The sequence below is a fragment of the Anomaloglossus baeobatrachus genome, chromosome 7, assembly GCF_048569485.1.
Source record: "Anomaloglossus baeobatrachus isolate aAnoBae1 chromosome 7, aAnoBae1.hap1, whole genome shotgun sequence".
NCBI lineage: Eukaryota > Metazoa > Chordata > Amphibia > Anura > Aromobatidae > Anomaloglossus > Anomaloglossus baeobatrachus.
Window position 1 is genome coordinate 175,029,967 of NC_134359.1, and position 24,939 is coordinate 175,054,905.

At 44.5% G+C, this 24,939-nt stretch overlaps 1 protein-coding gene across 6 annotated transcripts in view; it reads left to right on the forward strand.

Annotated features, from left to right (window-relative positions):
• Positions 1 to 12,247, forward strand: part of PGAP1 (post-GPI attachment to proteins inositol deacylase 1) — a 1,652,111-nt gene extending 1,639,864 nt beyond the window's left edge. For all 6 annotated transcript variants that reach the window (XM_075317804.1, XM_075317801.1, XM_075317803.1 and 3 more), the window contains one exon: positions 11,729 to 12,247. In XM_075317804.1, the coding sequence (XP_075173919.1) occupies positions 11,729 to 11,867 (139 nt within the window). In that variant the 3' untranslated portion in view covers positions 11,868 to 12,247. The remainder of the gene's footprint in view (positions 1 to 11,728) is intronic.
• Positions 12,248 to 24,939: the final 12,692 nt, after the last annotated feature.

Genomic DNA, 24,939 nt, shown 5'->3' on the forward strand with positions numbered 1-24,939 from the left:
GTTTAATAAATGGTTGTCTCCACTCAACCTGCAGCCTGGTAAGGCCGTGTGCGACAATGCTGCAAACCTGGGTGCGGCCCTTCGCTTGGGCAAGGTGACACACGTACCTTGTATGGCTCACGTGTTGAACCTTGTCGTCCAGCAATTTTTAACACACTATCCCGGCCTAGATGGCCTTCTGAACAGGGCACGAAAACTGTCTGCTCACTTCCGCCGTTCAAGCGCCGCAGCTGAGCGACTTGCATCGCTCCAGAAGTCTTTCGGCCTGCCGGTTCATCGCCTGAAATGCGATGTGGCGACACGCTGGAATTCAACTCTCCACATGTTACAGCGACTGTGGCAGCACCGCCGAGCCCTGGTGCAATACGTCATGACGTATAGCCTGGGCCAACGAGATGCAGAGGTGGGGCAGATCACCCTGATGGAGTGGTCTCAGATCAAGGACCTATGCACCCTTCTGCACAGTTTCGACATGGCGACGAATATGTTTAGCGCTGACAATGCCATTATCAGCATGACAATCCAGTCATTTACATGCTGGAGCACACGCTAAACACTATTCGGAGTCAGGGGGTGGGACAACAGGAAGTGGAGGAACTACAGGAGGATTCATATGCCCAAGGGACAACAACATCACCAAGGTCCAGACGTTCATCATCACCAACGCAGCAGGCATGGGACCATGGGGGACAGGGATCAACAAGGGCGCATAGTAGCAGGCTAAATGTTGAGGAAGGTGCAGGAGAACATGAAGAAATGGAGGACGAACTGTCCATGGACATGGAAGACTCAGCAGATGAGGGAGACCTTGGTCAAATTTCAGTTGAAAGAGGTTGGGGGGAGATGTCAGAGGAAGAAAGAACGGTTAGCACCTCTATGCCACAAACACAGCGTGGACTTGGTCCGCATGGCTGCGCAAGACACATGAGTGCCTTCTTGTTGCACTACCTCCAACATGACCCTCGTATTGTCAAAATTAGAAGTGATGATGACTACTGGATTGCCACACTATTAGATCCCCGGTACAAGTCCAAATTTTGTGACATAATTCCAGCCATAGAAAGGGACGCACGTATGCAGGAGTATCAGCAGAAGCTGTTACTCGATCTTAGCTCGGCTTTTCCACCAAACAACCGTGCAGGTGCAGGAAGTGATTCTCCCAGTTGTAACTTGACAAACATGGGACGGTCTCGTCATCTTCAACAGTCTAACCGTACCAGTAGGACCGTATCTGGTGCTGGTAACAGCAATTTTATGGAATCTTTTCATAATTATTTTAGACCCTCCTTTGCAAGGCCACCAGAGACAACAAGTCTGACACATAGTCAATGGCTGGAGAGGATGATACAGGAGTATCTCCAAATGAACATCGATGCCATGACTTTGCATATGGAGCCTTGCTCCTTTTGGGCTTCAAATCTAGAAAAATGGCCAGAACTCTCCAGTTACGCCTTGGAGATTTTGTCGTGTCCAGCTGCCAGCGTTGTCTCTGAACGTGTCTTCAGTGCTGCTGGGTGTGTGCTGACAGATAAGCGCACGCGTCTGTCCAGTGACAATGTGGACAGACTGACGTTCATCAAAATGAACAAGTCATGGATCCAGAAGTAATTTACTACCCCTGTGTCATCCTGGGGAGAGTAAATGCTTGTGGATTTGGAATGTGCTTGATGCAAATCAAAACATCCTGTTTGCAACTAGGGCACAAGTGCTGCCACTGATAAGGTGTCTGTGTGGGGCCCAATTTTTGGAAAAAAGGGAGGCTCCGCTTGGAGTAACCCTTGCTTACATTGTTTTTAAAAGAGGCCAAGATGAACAGAGCTTCGATCAGGAAAGACTTTGCTACCAACCCCGGTGTCATCCTGGGGACGGTTAAGAATAGCGTATTTTTGAATGTGCTTGATGCAAATCTAGCTGTGAATTGTACAACTGGGGCACAAGTGCTGCCACTGAAGGAGTGGGTGTGTGTGTGGGGCCCAATTTTTGGAAAAAAGGAAGACTCCGCTTGGAGTAACCCTTGCTTACATTGTTTTTAAAAGAAGCCAAGATGAACAGAGCTGGGATCAGGAAAGACTTTGCTACCTATCCCGGTGTCATCCTGGGGACGGTTAAGAATAGCGTATTTTTGAATGTGCTTGATGCAAATCTAGCTGTGAATTGTACAACTGGGGCACAACTGCTGCCACTGAAGGGGTGGGTGTGTGTGGGGCCCAATTTTTGGAAAAAAGGAAGACTCCGCTTGGAGTAACCCTTGCTTACATTGTTTTTAAAGAAGCCAAGATGAACAGAGCTGGGATCAGGAAAGACTTTGCTACCTACCCCGGTGTCATCCTGAGGACGGTTAAGAATAGCGTATTTTTGAATGTGCTTGATGCAAATCTAGCTGTGAATTGTACAACTGGGGCACAACTGCTGCCACTGAAGGGGTGGGTGTGTGTGGGGCCCAATTTTTGGAAAAAAGGAAGACTCCTCTTGGAGTAACCCTTGCTTACATTGTTTTTAAAAGAAGCCAAGATGAACAGAGCTGGGATCAGGAAAAACTTTGCTACCTACCCCGGTGTCATCCTGGGGACGGTTAAGAATAGCGTATTTTTGAATGTGCTTGATGCAAATCTAGCTGTGAAGTGTACAACTAGGGCACAAGTGCTGCCACTGAATGGGTGGGTGTGTGTGGGGCACAATTTTTGGAAAAAAAGGGAGGCTCCGCTTGGAGTAACCCTTGCTTACATTGTTTTTAAAAGAAGCCAAGATGAACAAGTCATGATTCAGCAAAGACTTTGCTACCTACCCCGGTGTCATCCTGGGGACGGTTAAGAATAGCGTTTTTTGAATGTGCTTGATGCAAATCTAGCTGTGAATTGTACAACTGGGGCACAACTGCTGCCACTGAAGGGGTGGGTGTGTGTGGGGCAAAATTTTTGGAAAAAAGGAAGACTCCGCTTGGAGTAACCCTTGCTTACATTGTTTTTAAAAGAAGCCAAGATGAACAGAGTTGGGATCAGGAAAGACTTTGCTACCTACCCCGGTGTCATCCTGGGGATGGTTAAGAATAGCGTATTTTTGAATGTGCTTGATGCAAATCTAGCTGTGAATTGTACAACTGGGGCACAACTGCTGCCACTGAAGGGGTGGGTGTGTGTGGGGCCCAATTTTTGGAAAAAAGGAAGACTCCGCTTGGAGTAACCCTTGCTTACATTGTTTTTAAAAGAAGCCAAGATGAACAGAGCTGGGATCAGGAAAGACTTTGCTACCTACCCCGGTGTCATCCTGGGGACGGTTAAAAATAGCATATTTTTGAATGTGCTTGATGCAAATCTAGCTGTGAATTGTACAACTGGGGCACAACTGCTGCCACTGAAGGGGTGGGTGTGTGTGGGGCCCAATTTTTGGAAAAAAGGAAGACTCCGCTTGGAGTAACCCTTGCTTACATTGTTTTTAAAAGAAGCCAAGATGAACAGAGCTGGGATCAGGAAAGACTTTGCTACCTACCCCGGTGTCATCCTGGGGACGATTAAGAATAGCATATTTTTGAATGTGCTTGATGCAAATCTAGCTGTGAAGTGTACAACTAGGGCACAAGTGCTGCCACTGAATGGGTGGGTGTGTGTGGGGCACAATTTTTGGAAAAAAGGGAGGCTCCGCTTGGAGTAACCCTTGCTTACATTGTTTTTAAAAGAAGCCAAGATGAACAAGTCATGGTTCAGCAAAGACTTTGCTACCTACCCCGGTGTCATCCTGGGGACGGTTAAGAATAGCGTATTTTTTAATGTGCTTGATGCAAATCTAGCTGTGAATTGTACAACTGGGGCACAACTGCTGCCACTGAAGGGGTGGGTGTGTGTGGGGCCCAATTTTTGGAAAAAAGTAAGACTCCGCTTGGAGTAACCCTTGCTTACATTGTTTTTAAAAGAAGCCAAGATGAACAGAGCTGGGATCAGGAAAGACTTTGCTACCTACCCCGGGGTCATCCTGGGGACGGTTAAGAATAGCGTATTTTTGAATGTGCTTGATGCAAATCTAGCTGTGAATTGTACAACTGGGGCACAACTGCTGCCACTGAAGGGGTGGGTGTGTGTGGGGCCCAATTTTTGGAAAAAAGGAAGACTCCGCTTGGAGTAACCCTTGCTTACATTGTTTTTAAAAGAAGCCAAGATGAACAGAGCTGGGATCAGGAAAGACTTTGCTACCTACCCCGGTGTCATCCTGGGGACGGTTAAGAATAGCATATTTTTGAATGTGCTTGATGCAAATCTAGCTGTGAAGTGTACAACTAGGGCACAAGTTCTGCCACTGAATGGGTGGGTGTGTGTGGGGCCCAATTTTTGGAAAAAAAGGGAGACTCCGCTTGGAGTCACCTTGCGGTGTTTTACATAATTTTAGAAGGGCGTGCCATGCCTATATCTGTGTGTCCTCCTCTTTTTCCTTGTCTAGCTCTTTTGTTTTCGCATGAGTATATGTCCTTGTCATTTTCCCATGTGTTTGTGTTGTGTTGTGAGTTGTTTGTCACCTTTTGGACACCTTTGAGGGTGTTTTCTAGGTGTTTTTATGTGTTTGTGATTGCCTGCCATTGTTTCCTATGCAGTTTGAGTTCGGTTCGTCGAACGTTCGACGAGCCGAACTCGAACGGGACGTCCGTTCGGCGAACGGACCTCGAGCCGAACCGCGACCGGTTCGCTCATCTCTACTCTCCGTAGAGAAGTAAGAGGAATTAACCTCAAGGTGAATCTGACACTGGCTTATGAACCCACGACAAGACCTGGCATCGCCAGAGTATCTGTTGGGTAGAGCAAGTCGTGGGCCATGTAGAGAAGACACCCAAGTTTGAGGTTTATCCTCTACAGTCTTGAGCCTTGCTTCAAGAACCTGTATATACTGATGTAATTATTGATACTCTGCCATCTCTGCCAGACCCTTGGCTCAGTCCTAATGTTACGGGGGCTGTTGGATAATAAGGGAATGGAAGGCTATCCGACAGTCAGGGTCCACCGTGCAGAGCTCTGCTGCAGAGTATGGCAAAGGATAGGGGAAACCTGTACCACCAAAGCGGTACTGACACTGTTGCGTCACAATGTCACCAAGACCAATAGCGGCGTATACTGTTTAAGTCACAGCGACTACCTTATTAGAATAACATAAGAGTGGAAATGCAAAAGAGTGAGGAATACAACATAAAAGTGCATAGAAGTCTCACAGTCTGTGAGCGTGAAAGCACTTGTCTTAGTTAACAGTCACAGAGACTAGGTGTAGTGTGTGCAATATGGCACCTACCTATGTCCGCTCCACTTGTGGTGCAAGGATACGGACAGCAGCAAGGCTGCTAGCTTGAAACTCCTGCCTATGACCGCTCCCCTAGTGTGCGAGGATACGGACTGCTGCAGGAGGCAGCGTAGTGGAGCGTTACCCTAGAAGGCAATGACCACCTAACCTACCTATGTCCGCTCCACTAAGGTGCGAGGACACGGACAACAGTACGGCTGAAAGGTACAGGAGCGCTACCCTACCGATAGCGCTCACCTCAGAGTAGAACCACAAGGCCCAGTCAGACCATGTGCAGCAAGCACCTGCCTATGTCCGCTCCACTAAGGTGCGAGGATACGGACCACAGCATAAGCTACAAGGTACAAGAGCGTTACCCTACCGATAACGCTCACCTAGATAGAATAGGTGCCGCAAGGGACATGCACAGAGCCTCTACTCCTATGCAGGAACCAAGAGGACTGAGCGCCGGGCGGCGTGCGTCAGGGTCTTATATAGACTCTGTGCCTCATCCAAGATGGAGGCACTCACTCCACAAGGTATATAAAGGGTTAAAAAACTATTTTATTTGTGTACAAAATATTAAAACCAACAATAACAAACATGATAAAGTGCACAAAGTGTGATAAAGCACCAAAGACAACAAGCAATACCCAGTTGGTCTTCCTATAAAATTATTTATAATGAATTTTCCATAAGGTTCACAGGGATTGGATCAATATGAAAAAAAAATTTTGAATATCAAGCCGTTTACTTCATATCAAAAAGCACTGGAATTCAAACAATACAGTACAGACTTAATAACCTAATCATCAGAGGATAATATAGTACACTGATACCAGTACCTATAAGTCCTTGACTGGACCCCAATTTGAGGCAGCAAAAAAAAAAAAAAAAAATCCTGACCCAGTAGTCAAAAGATCCAGATCCACTGATCTAAATATACACAATCCCTGTAATGATAAATACTTAACTTATAATAAGGAAGACCTGGCCCAACGCGTGTCGTTTAGAGCAGCTTCATCAGGGGCAAGGAGTGTCATCATGACACTCCTTGCCCCTGATGAAGCTGCTCTAAGCGACACGCATTGGGCCAGGTCTTCCTTATTATAAGTTAAGTATTTATCATTACAGGGATTGTGTATATTTAGATCAGTGAATCTGGATCTTTTGACTACTGGGTCAGGATTTTTTTTTTTTTGCTGCCTCAAACTGGGGTCCAGTCAAGGACTTATAGGTACTAGTATCAGTGTACTATATTATCCTCTGATGATTAGGTTATTAAGTCTGTACTGTATTGTTTGAATTCCAGTGCTTTTTGATATGAAGTAAATGGCTTGATATTCAAAAAAAATTTTTCATATAGATCCAATCCCTGTGAACCTTATGGAAAATTCATTATAAATAATTTTATAGGAAGACCAACTGGGTATTGCTTGTTGTCTTTGGTGCTTTATCACACTTTGTGCACTTTATCATGTTTGTTATTGTTGGTTTTAATATTTTGTACACAAATAAAATTGTTTTTTAACCCTTTATATACCTTGTGGAGTGAGTGCCTTTATGGTCAAGCTTCTTGTTTCTCCTGTCCAAAATGTGTTTTGCTTGACGTGTGCACCCCCATTTCATGGTCATTATCTGAATTCCTTGGCTGTGCATTCTAAAGCTGTTGTTTCATCCAAGATGGAGGACACCAGAGCCAATCCGCTGCCAGAATGACAGCAATGACGTCACGCTGGCCTATCACCGAGCAAAGCGTCACAAGCACATGACTTGCGACCAATCGGCATAGAAGGTGTCAGAGACATGTGACCACGTGTCACAAGCACATGACCAGCGGCCAATCAGCTTAGAAGGTGTCAGAGACATGTGACCTCGTGTCAGCGATGATGTCACCCGCACATGTGCAATGGCTCCAAGATAGGACTTAGTCTCCAGTGCTCGCACATGTGCAGTAGCAAGAAATCCGAACATAGTCTCCAGTACCACAGCAACCGTAACATGCCCTATCTATGTGGGGGATTCTCGGTATTTGCTGTGTGGGGGGTGATTTTCGGTCAGGGTACTGCAGAGCTCCTCACTTTCACTCCTCTTCAGCCAGCGCAGGAACAGGAAGTCCAAAAACCCCTTTTAATATTGTAAGGCTTTAAAAATAAAAATGTATTACATACAGTTACTACCAGAAATCATTAGACAGTGACTGAATCTTTGTGATTTGGGCTATGCACTCTACTATTTATGATTAAAAATGAAACATCTGTGATGCAATTGAAGTGTAGAGTTTCACCGGTTTAATTAAAGAGGTTGGACAAAAATATCCTGTGGCAGGTTTAGGAATTGCAACCACTTTTCTACAAAACCTCCTCATTTCAGGAGCTTAAAAGTAATTGGACAAGGTACTTTACCATAAATAAAATATTAATTTTTAATACTTTATAAAGTATCCTTTACAGGCAATGAGAGACTGAAGTTTGAAAGCCATTAACGTCACCAAACGCTGGGTTTCCTCCTTCCTGATGATTTGCTAGGCCTCTACTGCAGCTGACTTGGTTGGTTATTTGTGGTTGTTTCTACCTTAAGTTTAGTCTGAAGCATGTGAAATACATGCTAGATGGGGTTCAGATCTGGTGATTGACTCTGCCTTTGGAGAATATTTCACTTCTTTGCCTCACAAATTTCCTGGGTTGTTTTTGCAGTATGTGTTCTTCTGTCCTGCAGTCCCACATCCATTCTCCTCAGGGGTCCCATAATGACTGAAGCTAAGCACACCCAGACATCTATCGAAACACCACTAGGTTGGTTGACTATGCCACACGCGAGTTAAGATTAACCCAGTATATTGACTATTAAGGGGCCTGTATATAAGGATTCGGTACTCTGGCTCCTGTAGCCATTTCTTACAAGAATCGGCCTCTAGGTACAATGCTGTTGACACCATGTGTCTCCGACCTCCTTTGAAAATCACACTAACTTGCCTTTTATTTCCTTTGCTCCGTTAACTCTAACCATTCACTGTATGTGACTATCATGACCTTCCGGCAACACATCTGTCATGTTCACTCACTAGGCCTTCACTGGCTTCTTTTAGAATGAACCGTCCTTTCCCTGTCAACTGACCCCATAGGCTGAGAGGCACTTGCGGGAAATGGTGCACTGGTTCTTCAAGAGTAGAGCAGGTGTGCAGGCACATGCCCTAAGCTTACTACCTGAAGGATCTGTGCTTGGTGCACAGGGCCCACGAGGAGGAGCAAGCAGGAGCAAACATGTGAACAGCTGTGGGAGTGCGGGGAGGACACAGCCCAGCTGCAGCAGTGAGTCGGCATTTCTGCTGGGGAGAGGCAGGGATGTGAAGGGACACCAGCACTACAGTACCCCCCTTATTTCCCCTCTGCATTAGGTCTGAAGTAAGTTATTTCTCCAGTAAAGATGTTCTTGATAGCTATAGGAATGGCTAGTGGAAGGGGTAGGGAAGATGGCTGTTGCTTGAGAAACCTCTTCGTGAAACCTGAAAGGCAGACGTCGCCGGTTTCTAGGGTAGACATCACTGAGGCTTCAGGAATCAGACATTTCATGCAGAAATTCTGCCCCCAGTGGAGCACCTCTCTGGATTATCAGTCCAGGGCAGGCTTATAGAAATAGGAGCCAAGGTAGCCCGAGGACCAGTGGACAGGGAGACGTTTTGAAGCACCAGGAATGAGGATGAGCTGCTAGAGCACGATAAAAGGTAATATTGCTGAAATAACATAATAGATGTGTGGAGAGGCACATATTATCAAGATTTATGAGAAAAAAAACCAGTTTTGATAACTGGACAACTTCTTTAAGAATATCCGTATTAGAGTCTGAGAATGCACCTTTAAATCTAAGTTCACCAAGTCTTGAGTGCCATGAAGAGAGAAAAAAGAAATTTTGTTTAGTATTAAAATCAAAATAAATCACTAATCAAGTAATCTGATACATTCAGTTATGAGGTTTAATACTGATAATCTATAATTAGTATTTTTAGGCATTGAAGGGTCCCAAATTTCTGGTAATTCTGATGTAACAGAATTTAGAAAATGTTTAGTTACAATATTCACATACAAAATAAATAGCTCTCTTCTCCCATGTGTAACATTTTTACTTGCATATAGGCTATATGCACACGCTGCAGTTTTAACTGCAACTAAAACTGCACTTTGTCACAGAGAGCTTGTAAATATAAAAAAAACGCTTGTAATGATGGTGCGTTTTTGCCAAATTTGCCTCGTTTTTTAAAGGAGACTCAAAATATGATAGGATAATTGATAAATAGAAAAAAATAGAAAGGATAGATAGAAAGAACATGCAGGATAGATAGAAAGAACATATAGAATAGATAATAAGAAAGAACAGCTAGAAAAGATAGAAAAAAACAGAATAGCTTGATAGAGGAATAGCTAGCTTGGCCAGCTGTGTGTTAATTTTTTTTTTTTGGTAAAAAAAAATGACTTGGGGTCCCTCCCATTTTTCATATCCAGCAGGCTGCAGCCCTCAGCTGTCTGCTGTACCTTGGTTGGTTATGAAAAATAGAGGGGATCCCATATTTTTTTTTTAATATTTGATTTATTTTTTTAACTAAAAATGAAGTGACATGGGGTTCCACAATTTTTGTAAAACCAGCCAAGGTACAGCAGACAACTGGGGGCTGATTTTAGGGTGGAAAGGGTCATTGTTATTTGTCCCTTTCCAGCCTAACAACTGCAACCCACAGCTGCCTCAAAAGTGGCACATCCATAAGATGCGCCTATTCTAGCACTGGACCCGGCTGTTTCCGTTGCCCTGGTGCGGTAGCAACTGGAATAAGGAGTTAATACAAGACCACAGCTGCTACTAAGCCGTAGATTAGTGATGGCAGGCGTCTGTGACACCTCCTCATCACTAATCTGTAAGTGAAAAGAAATAAATACAAACAAACATCCAAAAAATCCTTTACTTGAAATAAAAGACAAAAAAGCACCGTTTCACCACTTTATTAACCCCCAAAACACCCCTCCAGGTCCGACGTAATCCACACGAGATCCCACAACACTTTCAGCACTACTACATTTGGCAATCACAGCAAGCGCCATAGAGCATGTCTGCGCACTCTGAGGTTCAGGCCGTGACCGAAGTAAGCTGCCCAATCAGCAGGGTCATCACTCAGGTGATCTGCGGTCACAGCTGGAGTCCTCCAGCAAATCACCGAATGACTGCAAGTGAGCCGCAGGTGGGGGACTCACCTGAGTGACGTACCGTTGATCACACGGCTCACTTCAGTTGCGGCGTAAACCTCACAGAGTGCAGTCATGTTCTATGGCACTCACTGTGATTGTCAGATGTAGCAGTGCTGTAAGCATCGTGGGACCTCATGTGCATTACGTCGGACCTGGAGAAGTGTTTGCGGGGTTAATAAAGTGGTGAAAGAGGGTGCTTTTTGTCTTATATTTCATATAAAGGATTTTTTTGGTGTTTGTGTTTATTTACATTCACTTACAGATTAGTGATGGGGGTGTCTCATTGGCGCTTGCAATTACTAATCCAGGACTTAGTAGCAGCTATGGGCTGCTATTAGTTATTATAACCCTGATTGCCACTGCACCAGGGCAATCGGGAAGAGCCGGGTAAAGTTACGGGACTGTCGCATCTAATGGATGCTGCAATTCCAGGTGGCTGCAGACTGATATTATTAGGCTGGGGGACGGCATAATAACCATAGACCTCCCCAGTCTGAGTATACCAGCCCTCAGCTGTGGGGATTTATCTTATCTGGGTATCAAAATTGAGAGAACCGCACGCCATTTTTTTTTTAATTATTACATATTTATTTTACTGTACGATATAGACCTGCCCACCAGGATATGTGATTGGTTGCAGTCAGACAGCTGTCACTCAGTTTAGGGACGCAACTGACTGCAACCAATCACAGATTCCGGTAGGCAGGGGAAGCAGTGAATATGTATAAGCCTAATGAGCAGCCCCGAAAGAAGCACGAGAGGCCGCGGGAGCAGTGTTACAGCCACGCCAGTGATCGGTGAGTATGAGGCGCTTGCTCCTACCCTCTTTGTGCCGGATTCTGATCCACATAGAATATATGGTTAACGGCATCCAGCCAGATACCGGGGATCAATCCCCTACTGACCCCAAGTTGGCAGGGAATTGATCTGCGAATCCTCCCATCACTAGTGAGAAACACAGGGACAAAATGCAAAAAGAATGAAAATGCTGCATTTTTTTGTCAGACGTTTGTGACAAATAAACTGCAAACAAAAAACTGCAATGTGCGCGCAGCAAATGTGAATTCTCATAGACTTTTCTGGGAAGTCAAAAGTCAGAACTTTCTGACAACAAAACTGCACCAAAAAACGCAGCGTGTGCATATAGCCAAATAATTAAATTCAGTGGCAAAGATGATGATCAAATTTTATGATTTATTTTTATTCTAGTTACTTTTATCATTATTTTGTTTCTTTTGCAGCAAACTGTTGAAGATTACAGCAAGGCTTCAACTTCCCTTTTCAATTTTAGTTGTGGCCTTTGGACAACTTCATTTATACAGAGTACCTTATTTCATTACATTTTCTCTTTTTCTACATTCATTGTCATGCTTTATATAGTACAACTGTTGCTGGAGCCTATTCTGAATTTTCTTATGATTAGATATTTGCAGATTGTTATTATAGTTTTAAAGATAAAGTGAATTGAAAATTTTCAATAAATATGTTGTAGTTATGTTTTATTATATATATAGTATATATACACTGCATTTTTTTTTTTTCAATTAACCTGAAAGCAACAAAGTATGTCATGTGGTTTCAAGATGTTCTGAGCGAAAGCATCCACAGCCTGTTTCCAAGTAAAGCCTTTGGTGCCTTCATTAGTAATTAGTCAGCAGTTTACTTGTAATTGCTTTATGGAAAAGTGCTCATTGAAGAGGAATTTTGTATATCGACTAAAATGTAACTTTTATTACATTTATTAAAATACATGTACTCTGGCTTACAGGTATTTAATTCTGTTTCAGCTATCACTATTATAGCAAGACGGGCAATTCTGCCCAATATTCACAAGACATTTATATCAGTAATGCAACATAAATACAGAATACTGTGGAAAACATTTACATAATTTGATTTCCATTACAATAGAAACATAAAAGTTGTCATTAGATATAAAAAAAAAACCCTGTCGTGGCAAATATCTAAATTAAAATAAAAAAAAGAGGAAAAAATATGACATGGAATTTAACTCTTTTACCCCTAAGCCTGGTTTTCACATTCATGACTGGGCCATTTCTTTCAATTCTGACTAGTGTCACTTTGACAGATTATAACTAGTGATGAGCGAATATACTTGGCACTGTTTGTTACTCAAACGAATATTAAGGTATTCATGGTATCTGTTACTCGTCGAGTATTTTGGTATTCGCCTTGTGCGTTTCGAGTCCCCTCCCCACATGTTTGTTGCCTGATTTTTCAGCCATTAAACATACAGGGATTGCTTGCCAATCACAGTAATGCTGTAGCCATCTTTGTTACTGGCATTACTGTGATTGGCAAATGCAGTGGAGAAAAAAATTACCTGCAGTTATTAAAATATGAGAGTTATGCTTACTGAGTTTCCCCGCGGCTGTCACACTTCTTCCGGGTCCGATCATTAACGTTCATGAATATGCACTGCTTTATCCGCCCACCTTCAGTAACAGTATGTGTGATTGGTTGCAGTCCTGCTTCCCCCACTTACCCTCGTCTGTGATTGGTTGCCCTCACATTCGCTGTCTGGATCAGGAAGCATTTATGTAAAAATACATAAACAATTGGAAAAAATGATGCAGCTTCCCCCGTATATTAATACCCAGCACAGATAAAGCAGACAGTTGGAGGCTGGTATTCTCAGGCTGGAGAGACCCATGGTTATGGAGCCACCCCAGCCTAAAAATAGCAGCCTGCAGCAGCTCCATAATTATCGCATCCATTAGACGCAACAATAAGGGCACTTAACCTGGCTCTTCCAGCTTGCCCTGGTGTGGTGGCAATCAGGGTAATATAATGGGTTAATGACAGCTGTGAATTGTCAAAAAAATCACAGTTGTCATCAAACCCGAGGTTAGTAATGGGGAGGAATCAATAAGACCCCTCAATTACTAACCCTGTAAGTCAAAATAAACACAGAGAAAAATCCTTTATTTAAAAGAACAAAACAAAAAAACCTTTCTCCAATTTATTAACCCCCAAAATACCTCTGCAGGTCCAACGTAATCCACAGACATGATCTCCCACAACGATCCCGCCTCTGCTATATCTGAGGTCGCAGTGCACGGTTACATAAAAAAAACGTGACAACGCACTGCAGTTTCAGGGATCCGCAACTGCGAGCATTGATATCTGTGAGTTCACTAGACCTCACAGCTGGGGTTCCTATGGTTAACTGACCTGAAGTGAACTCATTGAACGCACTGATCTCACCTCAGGTGAAATAATTAACCTCAATGTCAGATTACCTTATTAGGCAATGTGCATATATTGAGTATTTGGTTGCAGACATTTCTGCACCAAATCTGCAGCTCCTGGCAAAAGAATGCACCAAAACCGCATCAAAATGCATGTGGTATTGGTGTGTTTTTTGCCAAGAGATGAAGATTTGTTGGAGAAATGTCTGCAACCAAATAAAGAATGTGTGCTCCAGAGATGAGCGCTCTTGATCGGAAAATAACAAAATGGTATGATCCTTGGCGAGATCAGGTCACGATCGGAAAACCGAACATTTGACGGAAAAAAAAAACAGCAGCTCAATTCAAAAATGGCATTGTATTATAAGATGTGCACTGCACTAAAAATTCCAAACTGTACTATTTTGAAATTTTAGATTTTTGGCAAAAAATTGTAATTTCTCGAGTTACCCCGCCACATCACGGCAAATTTCTTTGGGGCAGTCCTACTCTAAAATATTTTTATTTAAAATGTGCCATACAACCTCACATATGAAAAAGTAGAACTGTTTATAACAGCACTTACCTGGTGTTTTTCAATCCTGTACTTATGACTGAATCATGGCTGTGGGCAAGCTAAGGCCCTAGCAAATGTTCCATGAATTAAATAGCTTTTGGACAGGGCTTGATGGCTGAATGTGAACAGCCACCAATTGCCAAAATCAAGACAGGGGTAAAAACAAACCAAATTGAGGTGCATGGCAAGGTGGAGGTCAGCCACCAACCAATTCAATGAAGAAAAATAAAAAAAAAACAGCTCAACTCAAAAATGGCATGTATTATAAGATGTGCACTTCACTAAAAATTCCAAACTACTATTTTGAAATTTGAGATTTTTGGCAAAAAATTGCAATTTCTTGAGCAATCCTACTTTAAAATATTTTTATTTAAAATGTGCCATACAACCTCACATATAAAAATGCTCAAAACGCGTCTGGTGTGAGGTTTAAAGAATCTTTGGATTTTTCCTGACCCAGAGATGGTATACTTTTGTGGCTTATCTTTAGGACAAGAAAAATATTCTTTGTATTTTAATAAAGTTTTTCATTAAAGCTATGTTTTTATGGAAACGTGAAGCTGGATTATTCCTTTGTTCACCTGTGCTTCAGACGCTGAACAGGAGCGGGATCTCGTGCTTCAACACCACCAGAAGTGCGGACGTCTTGGGGTGAGCTGAATATTTATTTTTCTGTACATGGACTTATCCTACTCTATGTGTGACACAGGATTAGACCTCTTGCTCCCACACCCCTGCCAGTACAGACAAGACACAACTTGGAGTCTTGATATTTAAAAACATTTCAGGCATTCAGCCGGACATTGGCATCAATTGCCCCCCCCCTCTCCTTTTGCCCATAGTGTGTTTACACAGTAGTCAGGTATGGTCCATGAAACACACAGGCATTTCCATTTTTAAAATTAAGGATGACATGATATGGCCTCTTGCTCCCACACGCCTGCCAGTACAGACAAGACACAATTTGGAGACCCATATTGGAGTCTTGATATTCAAAAACATTTCAGGTAGACATCAAGACAGTGGCATCAATTGCCACCTCCTTTCCCACCACCCCATACTGTTTTAGGCCCCCTTCACACGTCCGTGAAGCACGTGCGTGTTTGTCCCGTTTCCGTATGTACCGGAGACATGGCCAAACGTGCACCAATGTTAATCTATGTTTGAGGGCACACGTGCGTTATTTCATAATGTCCGTGTGTCCGTGATCTGTATGTGTTTCCGTTTTGCACGGAAGCATGTCCGTTTTCTGCACGGAACACGCACACGCAGACATCATGAAAGTCATTGGTTATGTGCGCACAATACGTGACACGGATGCATCTCTGTATGCCCCGTGTACGTTTTGTGCTTTTTTCTAGCAATGCCAGTCATTTTTTCTTTTCCTGTCTATGTCGGTCAATCTCCCTCAGTCCGTCGGTCGGTCTCTCTGTCTGTCTGTCGGTCTTTCTCTGTCTCGTCTGTCCCTCTCTTGCTGTCTGTCGGTCAGTCTCCCCCCTCTCTCATACTTACTGATCCCCGATCACCGGTGCGGCGCTGCACGGCTGTTCTCTAAACTCCGGCGGCTTTTCCTCTTTTGAAAAAGCCGGCCGCTCATTAAACAATCTCGTATTCCCTGCTTTCCCCGGCCACCGGCGCCTATGATTGGTTGCAGTTAGACACGCCCCCACGCTGATTGACAGCTGTCTCACTGCAACCAATCACAGCCGCCGGGGGGAGGGACTATACTGTGCAGTTAAAAAAATAAATAAATAATTAAAAAAAAACGACGTGCGGTTCCAACCCATTTTGATACCAGCCAGGGTAAAGTCACACAGCTGAAGGCTGGTGTTGTCAGGATGGGGAGCTCCACGTTATGGGGAGCCCCCAAGCCTAACAATATCAGCCAGCAGCCGCCCAGAATGGCCGCATCCACTGGATCCAGCGGTGGCCGCGATTAACCTCAGTGACAGCTCAGCTGAATATTTCCATTCGTTTATTTATTTTTATTCGAAATGGTGATTGCCACCCCCCCACCCCCCCTTTTTTATCTAATAGCAATATTAGTGGTGTTTCATCTGATCATTGCTCTGAATTGTAGCCCTGTCTTTGCTGGATAATTCTTGTTTTTCCTCTCTCCACTACTCTATACCGCAGTGGACGTTATATCTCTAGTTCTGACCCAAGGTTACCCTTGCCGAGCCATTTTTTTCATGCGACTGCGCACTAAGGTTTTTTCCCACGGTTTGAACTCTTCTCACCCCGACAGTCCAGCACCCGCTCCATCCCCTCACGCATGCGTCTTCTTCCACTTTCAGTTGAACTTCATTCACCCGGACAATTGAAACTATTTCATTTCTGTGGATTTAATTATCCTCTTTTTTTCTTCCAGCCATGGTCGTATACCTTTAACATTACTTCACCGTAATTCTCCACATTTCACTACTCCTTCCAATTAATAAATGATCAAGCCCAAAATAGCACACAAATAGGTTTTTTCAACTGTAAAATTCGGATCATTTCACCACCTAAGTTTTTATTGCCCTTCTAACTACACATCAGCCGGCAGCCGAATTGGTTTGTCTGCTGTTTTTAAACATCAGTCCCATTAGTGGAGATAATCCCTTTTTTCCCCTTTCATCAGTTCGGAGATAATCCTTTTCCTTTTTTTCTCTCAGTCAGGGGAACATGCATTTTACTGTGAAAATTTCACATCCTCTAATCCTGTTAATCATCAAATGATTAAATGCAAATAGGATAAAACTGACCACACTATAAATCGGAATCATTTCACTAATCACGGCTTTGTCTTCTCTTCTGATCACACATCAGCCCTTGGTTAATTTAGATTGTCTGATTGTCTGTTGCTCTAGAGCAAAGGTATGGGCTTTCACCCCCCCTCTTTATCTAGTATATGATCTATAGGTTCGCACCATTTTTCTTCTCATTTACAAGTCCACAAATATTTTTTCTCTCTCTTTTTTTCTTTTTTTCTTTTTCCTTCAATGTGTCCATTGTCTCCACGTGTTGTTGAGTCATCACCCTGCAATCCTGAGGGGCGATTGACGTCATAGCTGCTAACGTGGCAGCATGGATCCTTTATAAGATGTCAGCCTTTGATTGTCTGTATGATTTCTTTTTTCCCTGAAGAAGGAGACGGTCTGTTGTCTCTGAAACGCGTAGGAATGCTGTAAATAAAAGAGAAATATTATATTACTTCCAACTCAGTGGTTTTTAAGCGCGGCATATACCCGTTTTTCTTCTATCCACCATTATATTTATAGCTTGTCCAGGTGTCAGTGTTGAAATGTACCCTGGTAGACAAAGTTTTTCAAGGAAAAGGTAATGACTGTGACATGATGGTGTAGCACAGGCACAGCTTTATTAGAGAAGTAATGGCGACTGGGCAATTGGTACTGGCGGACTGCCACGGCCTTCAGCGTTTGGAAACCCTCCGTATCCACCAATCGGAAAGGCAGCATTTCCATAGACAACAGAGGAGGAAACAATCTTTTCCGTGACAAGAACTGCAGGACCGAGGGCTGGCTGGTGTGCTGAGAGATTGTGGAGTAGGTTGTACACAACAATCTGGCAGACTACGAGGGAGGTGCAGGCAGAGATGTTATGGTGGATTGCGAAACATGTGGTGTGCTCGGGCTGTGAGATTGGTCAAAATCCACAGGCATATCCACATCCGTAACAACTGATGGGCTCTCACTCACCCCAACTGTAGTTGGTAAAAAGGTAGAAGTTCTGCGGTTAGAACAGTTTTGAGGGTGACATAGGAGAAAGAAGCATCCGATGCGGCATCGAGTGGTTGGAGATGCGTGCTAGGCCACATTTTAGCACAGTAAATTCCCATACTATCTCATGTTGGTTGGTCATGAGGTGGTTCATGTATGTAGTAGACAAATTATTTGTATTTCTGCCTCTACGGAGTCACAAAAAAGCCCAGGCTAGGCAACCCTTGCCGCCCATATGCAATCTAGGCCTGCCACCATTTCTGAACACAGCCAGAGTTGGGGCTGAGGATGCATTGCATCAAATGTAGCTGTGCTGGAAGCGTCGTGGGATGTTGAGTGGATTACGTTGGACCTGAAGAGGTGTGTGAAGAGTTAATAAAGTGGTGAAAGAGGGTGCCTTTTTGTCTTTTATTTCAAATAAAGGATTTTTAGGGTGTTCGTGTTTATTTACTTTCACTTACAAGGATGGGGGCTGTCTCAGATGTATGCCATGACTAATCTAGGACTTAGTGGCAGCTGTGAGCTGCCATTAACTCCTTAGTACCCCAATTGCCCAGATGCGCCACTTCTGGGGCAACTATGGGCTGCTATTGTTAGGCTGGAAAGAGACAAAAAACGATGGCCTTTCCCACCAAAATAATATTATCCCCAGTTGTCTGCTGTACCTTGGCTGGCTTTAGAAAAATGGGGGGGGGCACATAATTTAAAAAGAAAAAAATCAAATAATTAAAAAAAAAAAAGCATGGGATCCCCTCAATTTTTCATAACTAGCCAAGGTACAGCAGACAGCTGAGGGATGCAGCCTGCAGCTGCTGCAGTTCCTGTGCTGTATATAAAAAATGGAGGAGACCCCTCGTCATTTTATTACCCCCAAAGAGATTTAAAAAAAAAAAAACAGCTGGCCAAGCTAGCTATCCCTCTATCAAGCTATTCTGATATTTCTTTCTATCTATTCTATATGTTCTTTCTTTCTATCTATTCTATCTATTTTTTTTATCTATTCTAGCTATCTATCAATTATCCTATCGTATAATATTTTGTTTCTCCTTTAAAAAACGTATTAACAAAATTGCGGTAAAGTCGCAGCAAAAAAGCACCATCATTACCAGCGGGTTTTTTTTTCATTTCCAGGCTTCTGTGACAAGGTACAGTTTTGGTTGCAGTTTATGTGCAGAAAAAACTGCAGCCTGCGCATATAGCCTGAATTTATCCTGGAACTATGTGGGTGACCTGTGTTTTGTGTGACAAAAATGCAAGTAGAGGGAGAGGGAGGGCCCTGACTTGCACAGTATTAATTTGGCCAACGTTTTAATGTGGCTAATGTGGACGGCACAAGCCAAGCTGTGACCCCAAAAATAGTGGGGAAAAAAAGAACCAGTGCTTTTAAACAAGAGTCAGCACAAAATGACACTACTTTGTTTGCTAGAAAAAAGAGCTCTGCCTCTGACAAGAGCTGTTCTTATATGGACACCAAGTGACTTCGGCTCCTCTTCCTCCTTTGCACTGACGTGACCTCCCAGACTCTGACTCTCGGCGTGTACGACCTTTCTGTTACCTCCCAGTCTAGATACTTGTGACATCTAGTAGGAAGATGCCGCATTACACCTAGGACCTCTACATCTCTCCTGTATACCTGCGTCGCCTCGTGGTAGTATTACAGTATCACTGGCCCAATATAAAAAAACAAAGTGAAATGAGACCGTTTTCTTATTTCTGCTGGATGCTCTAATTTCTCTCTATGAGCAAATGACAAACTTGACTCAGTTGGTGCAGGATCTGACTGTTGAACACCAGAACCTAGCATCCTCTCGTAACCAGGGTCAGTTCACCTCTGCGTTAGGGGCTTTGCAGTCTCCCTCACCTCTGACTAGTAAAAGACTGACTGATCCTTCAGATGTGTCAGTTAATGTTACTGAATAGTGAAAGGCGATCCCAATCTGTAAAGATCGGGGATCGTACCAATGACATAGTGATCGTGTATGCGATCCTGATCACGAGCTTTCCTGGGAAGCTCGTGTTAAAGATCGGGTCCACCGGGCGGCACGGTGGCTCAGTGGTTAGTGGTTAGCACTGCAGTCTTGCAGCGCTGGGGTTCTGGGTTCAAATCCCACTAAGGACACCATCTGCAAGGAATTTGTATGTTCTCCCCGTGTTTGCATGGGTTTCATCCGGGTACTCCGGTTTCCTCCCACACTCCAAAAACATACTCACAGGGAACCTAGATTGTGAGCCCCAATGGAGACAGTGTTGCCAATGTATGTAAAGCGCTGTGGAATTAACTGCGCTATATAAATGTATAAATATAATAATAATATCAGGTCCAGGGGCTGCAAAAAAAAAAAAAAATAAAGAGCACATTATTAAAAAACATTATGATCATATACTTAAGGGCACTTTACATGCTGTGATATCGGTACCGATATCGCTAGCAAGAGGACCGGCACCCGTCGGTTGTGCGTCACAGGCAAACTGCTGCCTGTGGTGCACAACATCGCTAACACCCGTCATACGGACTTACCTTCCCTGTGACGTCACTCTGGCCGGCGAACCGCCTCCTTTCTAAGGGGGCGGTACGTGCGGCGTCACAGCGACGTCACACGGCAGCCGTCCAATAGAAGCGGAGGGGCGGAGATGAGCGGGACGAACAATCCCGCCCACCTCCTTCCTTCCTCATTGCGGCCGGCCGCAGGTACGAGGTTGTTGCTCGTTTCTGTGGTGTCGATGTGTGCTGCCGCAGGTACGACAAACAACCTCGCTACTGCATAGGCAACGATTTTTGGTAAGTGAATGACGTCTCACATACCAACGATTTTTGCCTCTTTTGTGATCGTTTAAGGTCACTCATATGTGTTACACGCTGCGACGTCACTAACGACACTGGACGTGCGTCACAAACACCGTGACCCCGACGATATATCATTAGCGATGTCGCAGCGTGTAAATGGCCCTTTACAGGTCCGACGATGCGTCCTGTAGACTGTGTCTCCTGGTCGCTTCTGCTTCCACATCCGATCATTGCTGTGCCCTCCCAGTAACCACCAGTGACTAAAGGACCTTCCGTGACGTCATAGCCATGTGACCAGTCAGGTGTGAATGTTGTATTACCTCATTGGCTACAGACTGGTCACAAGACTATGACGTCATCAAAAGTCCTGTAACTGAACTTTGATTGTCACTGTGCGAGTGCCGCATCGCATCACGGTGCACAATCTCCCGACAGGAGCGGGTCATCTGCATGTGTTTCCATGCAGCTGATGCGCTCGTGTCCAGAGAGCGTCAGGTGCAGGGTGATGCAATGCAAGACGTAAGTGCAATCATACCCTCATTGTCAGCCTGCTTCTTGCTTTGTACAGAGTGATGTAGCAGAGCTGACAGTGCTCTACCTGTGGATTACGTCGGAGTAAGGATTTTTTTATTATAAAGATGGAGTCTCTAAATGTTTTTTGTTTTATTTCTAATAAAAAATGTTTATCTCTGTGTTGTGTTTTTTTTCTTTTACTGTTTACTAGAAATTCATAGTGGTCATGTCTAATTTGGCGTGACATCATGAGGGCTTAGTACCATCTGGGAATACAAAGCTGGTATTAACCCCTTTATTACCCAGCGTGCCACCTGGCACCAGAGCCACATGGACTAGCCGAATAAAGCGCCTGGAAATGGCGATAAGAAACAATGCGCCATTTCCAGGGGCGGCTGCGGGCTGCCGAGAATCTCAGCCCCCAGCTGCCTGGTTTTACCTGACTGGCAATCAAAATACGGTGGGAGCCCATGCATTTTTTTTTTCATTTTTTTTTAAATAATTTTGAAAAAAATTAATGATGTTCCCTGTATTTTGATTGCCAGCCAAGGTAAAACCAGGCAGATGGGGGCTAGGATTCTCGGCAGCCCGCAGCCACCCCTGGAAATGGCGCATTGTTTCTTAGCGCCATTTCCAGGTGCTTTACCCGGCTCGACCATTGGCCCTAGTGGCATGCAGGGTAAGAAAGTGGTTAATACCAGCTCTGTATGCTCAGATTGTACTAAGCCCTAAATTCATGGTGTCACGCCAAATTAGACATGACCACCATGAATTTCTAGTAAACAGGAAAAAAAAAACACAGAGTTTTTTTTAGAAGAAATAAAATAAAAAAAACATTTAGAGACTCCATCTTTATTATAAAAACAGTCCTTAGTCCGACGTAATCCACAGGGACAGCAATGTCAGCTTCATCACTCTGTACAGACACAGTCTATACAAAGTGAGAAGCACAGAGAGCCATGTTAGCTTTGCTACATCAAGCAGGCTGACAGTGAGGGTATGACTGGTGCAGTCTCACATTGCATCACCCCTCACCTGACGCTCTCCGGACAGGAGTTCATCAGCTGCATGGAAACACATGCAGCTGACCCACTGCTGTCGGGAGATTGTGCACCATGATGCGATGCGACACTCGCACAGTGACAATCCAAGTTCAGTTCACAGGACCTGCGAAACGTCATAGCCATATGACCAGTCTGTAGCCAATGAGGTAATACAACATTCACACACACCTGACTGGTCAAATATTTATGACATTACGGAAGGTCCTTTTAATCAGCGGTGGTTACCGGGCGGCACAGCAATGATTGGACCCGGAAGCAGAAGAGGACAGGAGACAGAGTCTGCAGGACACGTTGCGGGACCTGTAAGTATAATGACAATGTTTATTTTTAACTATATTCTTTATTTTACAGCCCCTTCCCTCTCTATCACATAAATGTAAAGTCCAAGATTGGTGATCGGACGCAAGATCATGTTATCTCGATCCTGATCTTTACTAAACGATCGGGGAAGGCTCCCCGATCCCGACCATCGGGGTGATCACCCACCACTATTCCTGAACCAACGGTTATGCTCCCTGACAAATTTTCTGGGGAAAAGGATCAATTTAGGACCTATAGGGAAAGCTACAAACTACTGTTTACCCTTAGGCCCCGGTCCTCTGGGAATGAGACTCAACGGATGGGAATAGTCATGTCTTTGCTTAGGGGTGGTCCCCAGACATGGGCTTTTTCCTTGCACCCGTTCATCTCCAAGCGATCTTCCGTGGACAGATTTTTTGACTCACTAGGGTTGATTTTTGACGAACCTGACCAGGTCCAGGTGACTGACGTCACAATCATGAATCTGTCGCAGGGAAACTGCACTGCTGAGCTATATTGTGCTGATTATCAACAGTGGTCAGCTGTGGTGCAATGGAATGACTGCTATCCATTGCCAGTTCAGAAAAGGCTTGTCAGATACCCTGAAGGACACTCTAGCCCTCCATCCTCCTGCCAGTTTTTTTGGAGGAGGCTATGACTCAAGCTCTTCGCATGGACCAAAGACTTCGGGAGACAAGGGCAACCCAATGAGGAACTTCATCCAGCCCTCCCAGTACCGAGCCTTCACCCATTTCAGAGCCCATGGAAGTCTGGTCTGCCAGTCCGGGGGAGAAAGAGAGAAGACATTGCCGTGACCGTAAGCTTTGTTTCTATTGCAGTCGCGCAGGACATTGGAGGAAGGACTGCCCGGCTTCCTCTCCTGTTAACAAGCCATCGGGAAACTCCTAAAGCTGGGTTCACACTAAGCGACAGCGACAACGACGTCGCTGTTACGTCACCATTTTCGGTGACGTAACAGCGACCTTGTAAGTCGCTGTTATGATCGCTGCTTAGCTGTCAAACACAGCAGAAGCAGCGATCATAATGTCGCTGTGCTACATGTGCAGAGAGCAGGGAGCCGCGCTTAGCGCTGGCTCCTTGCTCTCCTAGGTACAGTACACATCGGGTTAATTAACCCGATGTGTACTGTACCTAGGAGAGCAAGGAGCCAGCGCTAAGCGCGGCTCCCTGCTCTCTGCACATGTAGCACAGCGACATTATGATCGCTGCTTCTGCTGTGTTTGACAGCTAAGCAGCGATCATAACAGCGACTTACAAGGTCGCTGTTACGTCACCGAAAATGGTGACGTAACAGCGACGTCGTTGTCGCTGTCGCTTAGTGTGAACCCAGCTTTAGGAGTTTCCCGATGGCTTGTTAACAGGAGAGGAAGCCGGGCAGTCCTTCCTCCAATGTCCTGCGCGACTGCAATAGAAACAAAGCTTACGGTCACGGCAATGTCTTCTCTGTGCTGCAGCTACATGTCACAGTGCAGAGAGCAGGGAGCCGCGCGCACTGCTTAGCGCTGGCTCCTTGCTCTCCTTGCTACAGTATACATCGGGTTAATTACCCGATGTGTACTGCAGCCACATGTGCACAGAGCAGGAGCCGGCACTGGCAGCAAGAGCTGAGGCTGGTAACGAAGGTAAATATCGGGTAACCAGGGAAAGGTCTTCCCTTGGTTACCCGATGTTTACGCTGGTTACAGCTTACCGCAGCTGCCAGACGCCGGCTCCTGCTCCCTCTGCTCGCTTCATTTCGTCGCTCTCTCGCTGTCACACACAGCGATGTGTGTGTCACAGCGGGAGAGTGACGACCAAAAAATGAAGCTGGACATTCAGCAACGACCGGCGACCTCACAGCAGGGGCCAGGTCGTTGCTGGATGTCACACACAGCGACAGCAACGGGACGTCGCTGCAACGTCACAGAAAATGGTGACGTAGCAGCGACGTCGTTGTCGCTGTGTGTGACACCAACATAAGTCTGGGTGACAATTGAGTAGGTTACCCAGACTTTCAGGTACCCTTTATCTCCTCCAATAAGATTCTGCTTCATGTTGATCTATTATTCAAGGATCTGGTTGTGTATTCCCTCGCCTTTTTTGATTGTAGATCTACTATGAATTTCATTAAATAAAATGGATCCAGCTCTTCACATGAAAGGTGCAATTTATTCAACCATATTAGTGCACATTATGACAGTTATAATATGGAGTGAAAACACTTATTAACACGTTTAAATTGCAATCTTAGTCATGATAAATTGTGGACAGACTAAACAAAGCTTATATACACATCAAGT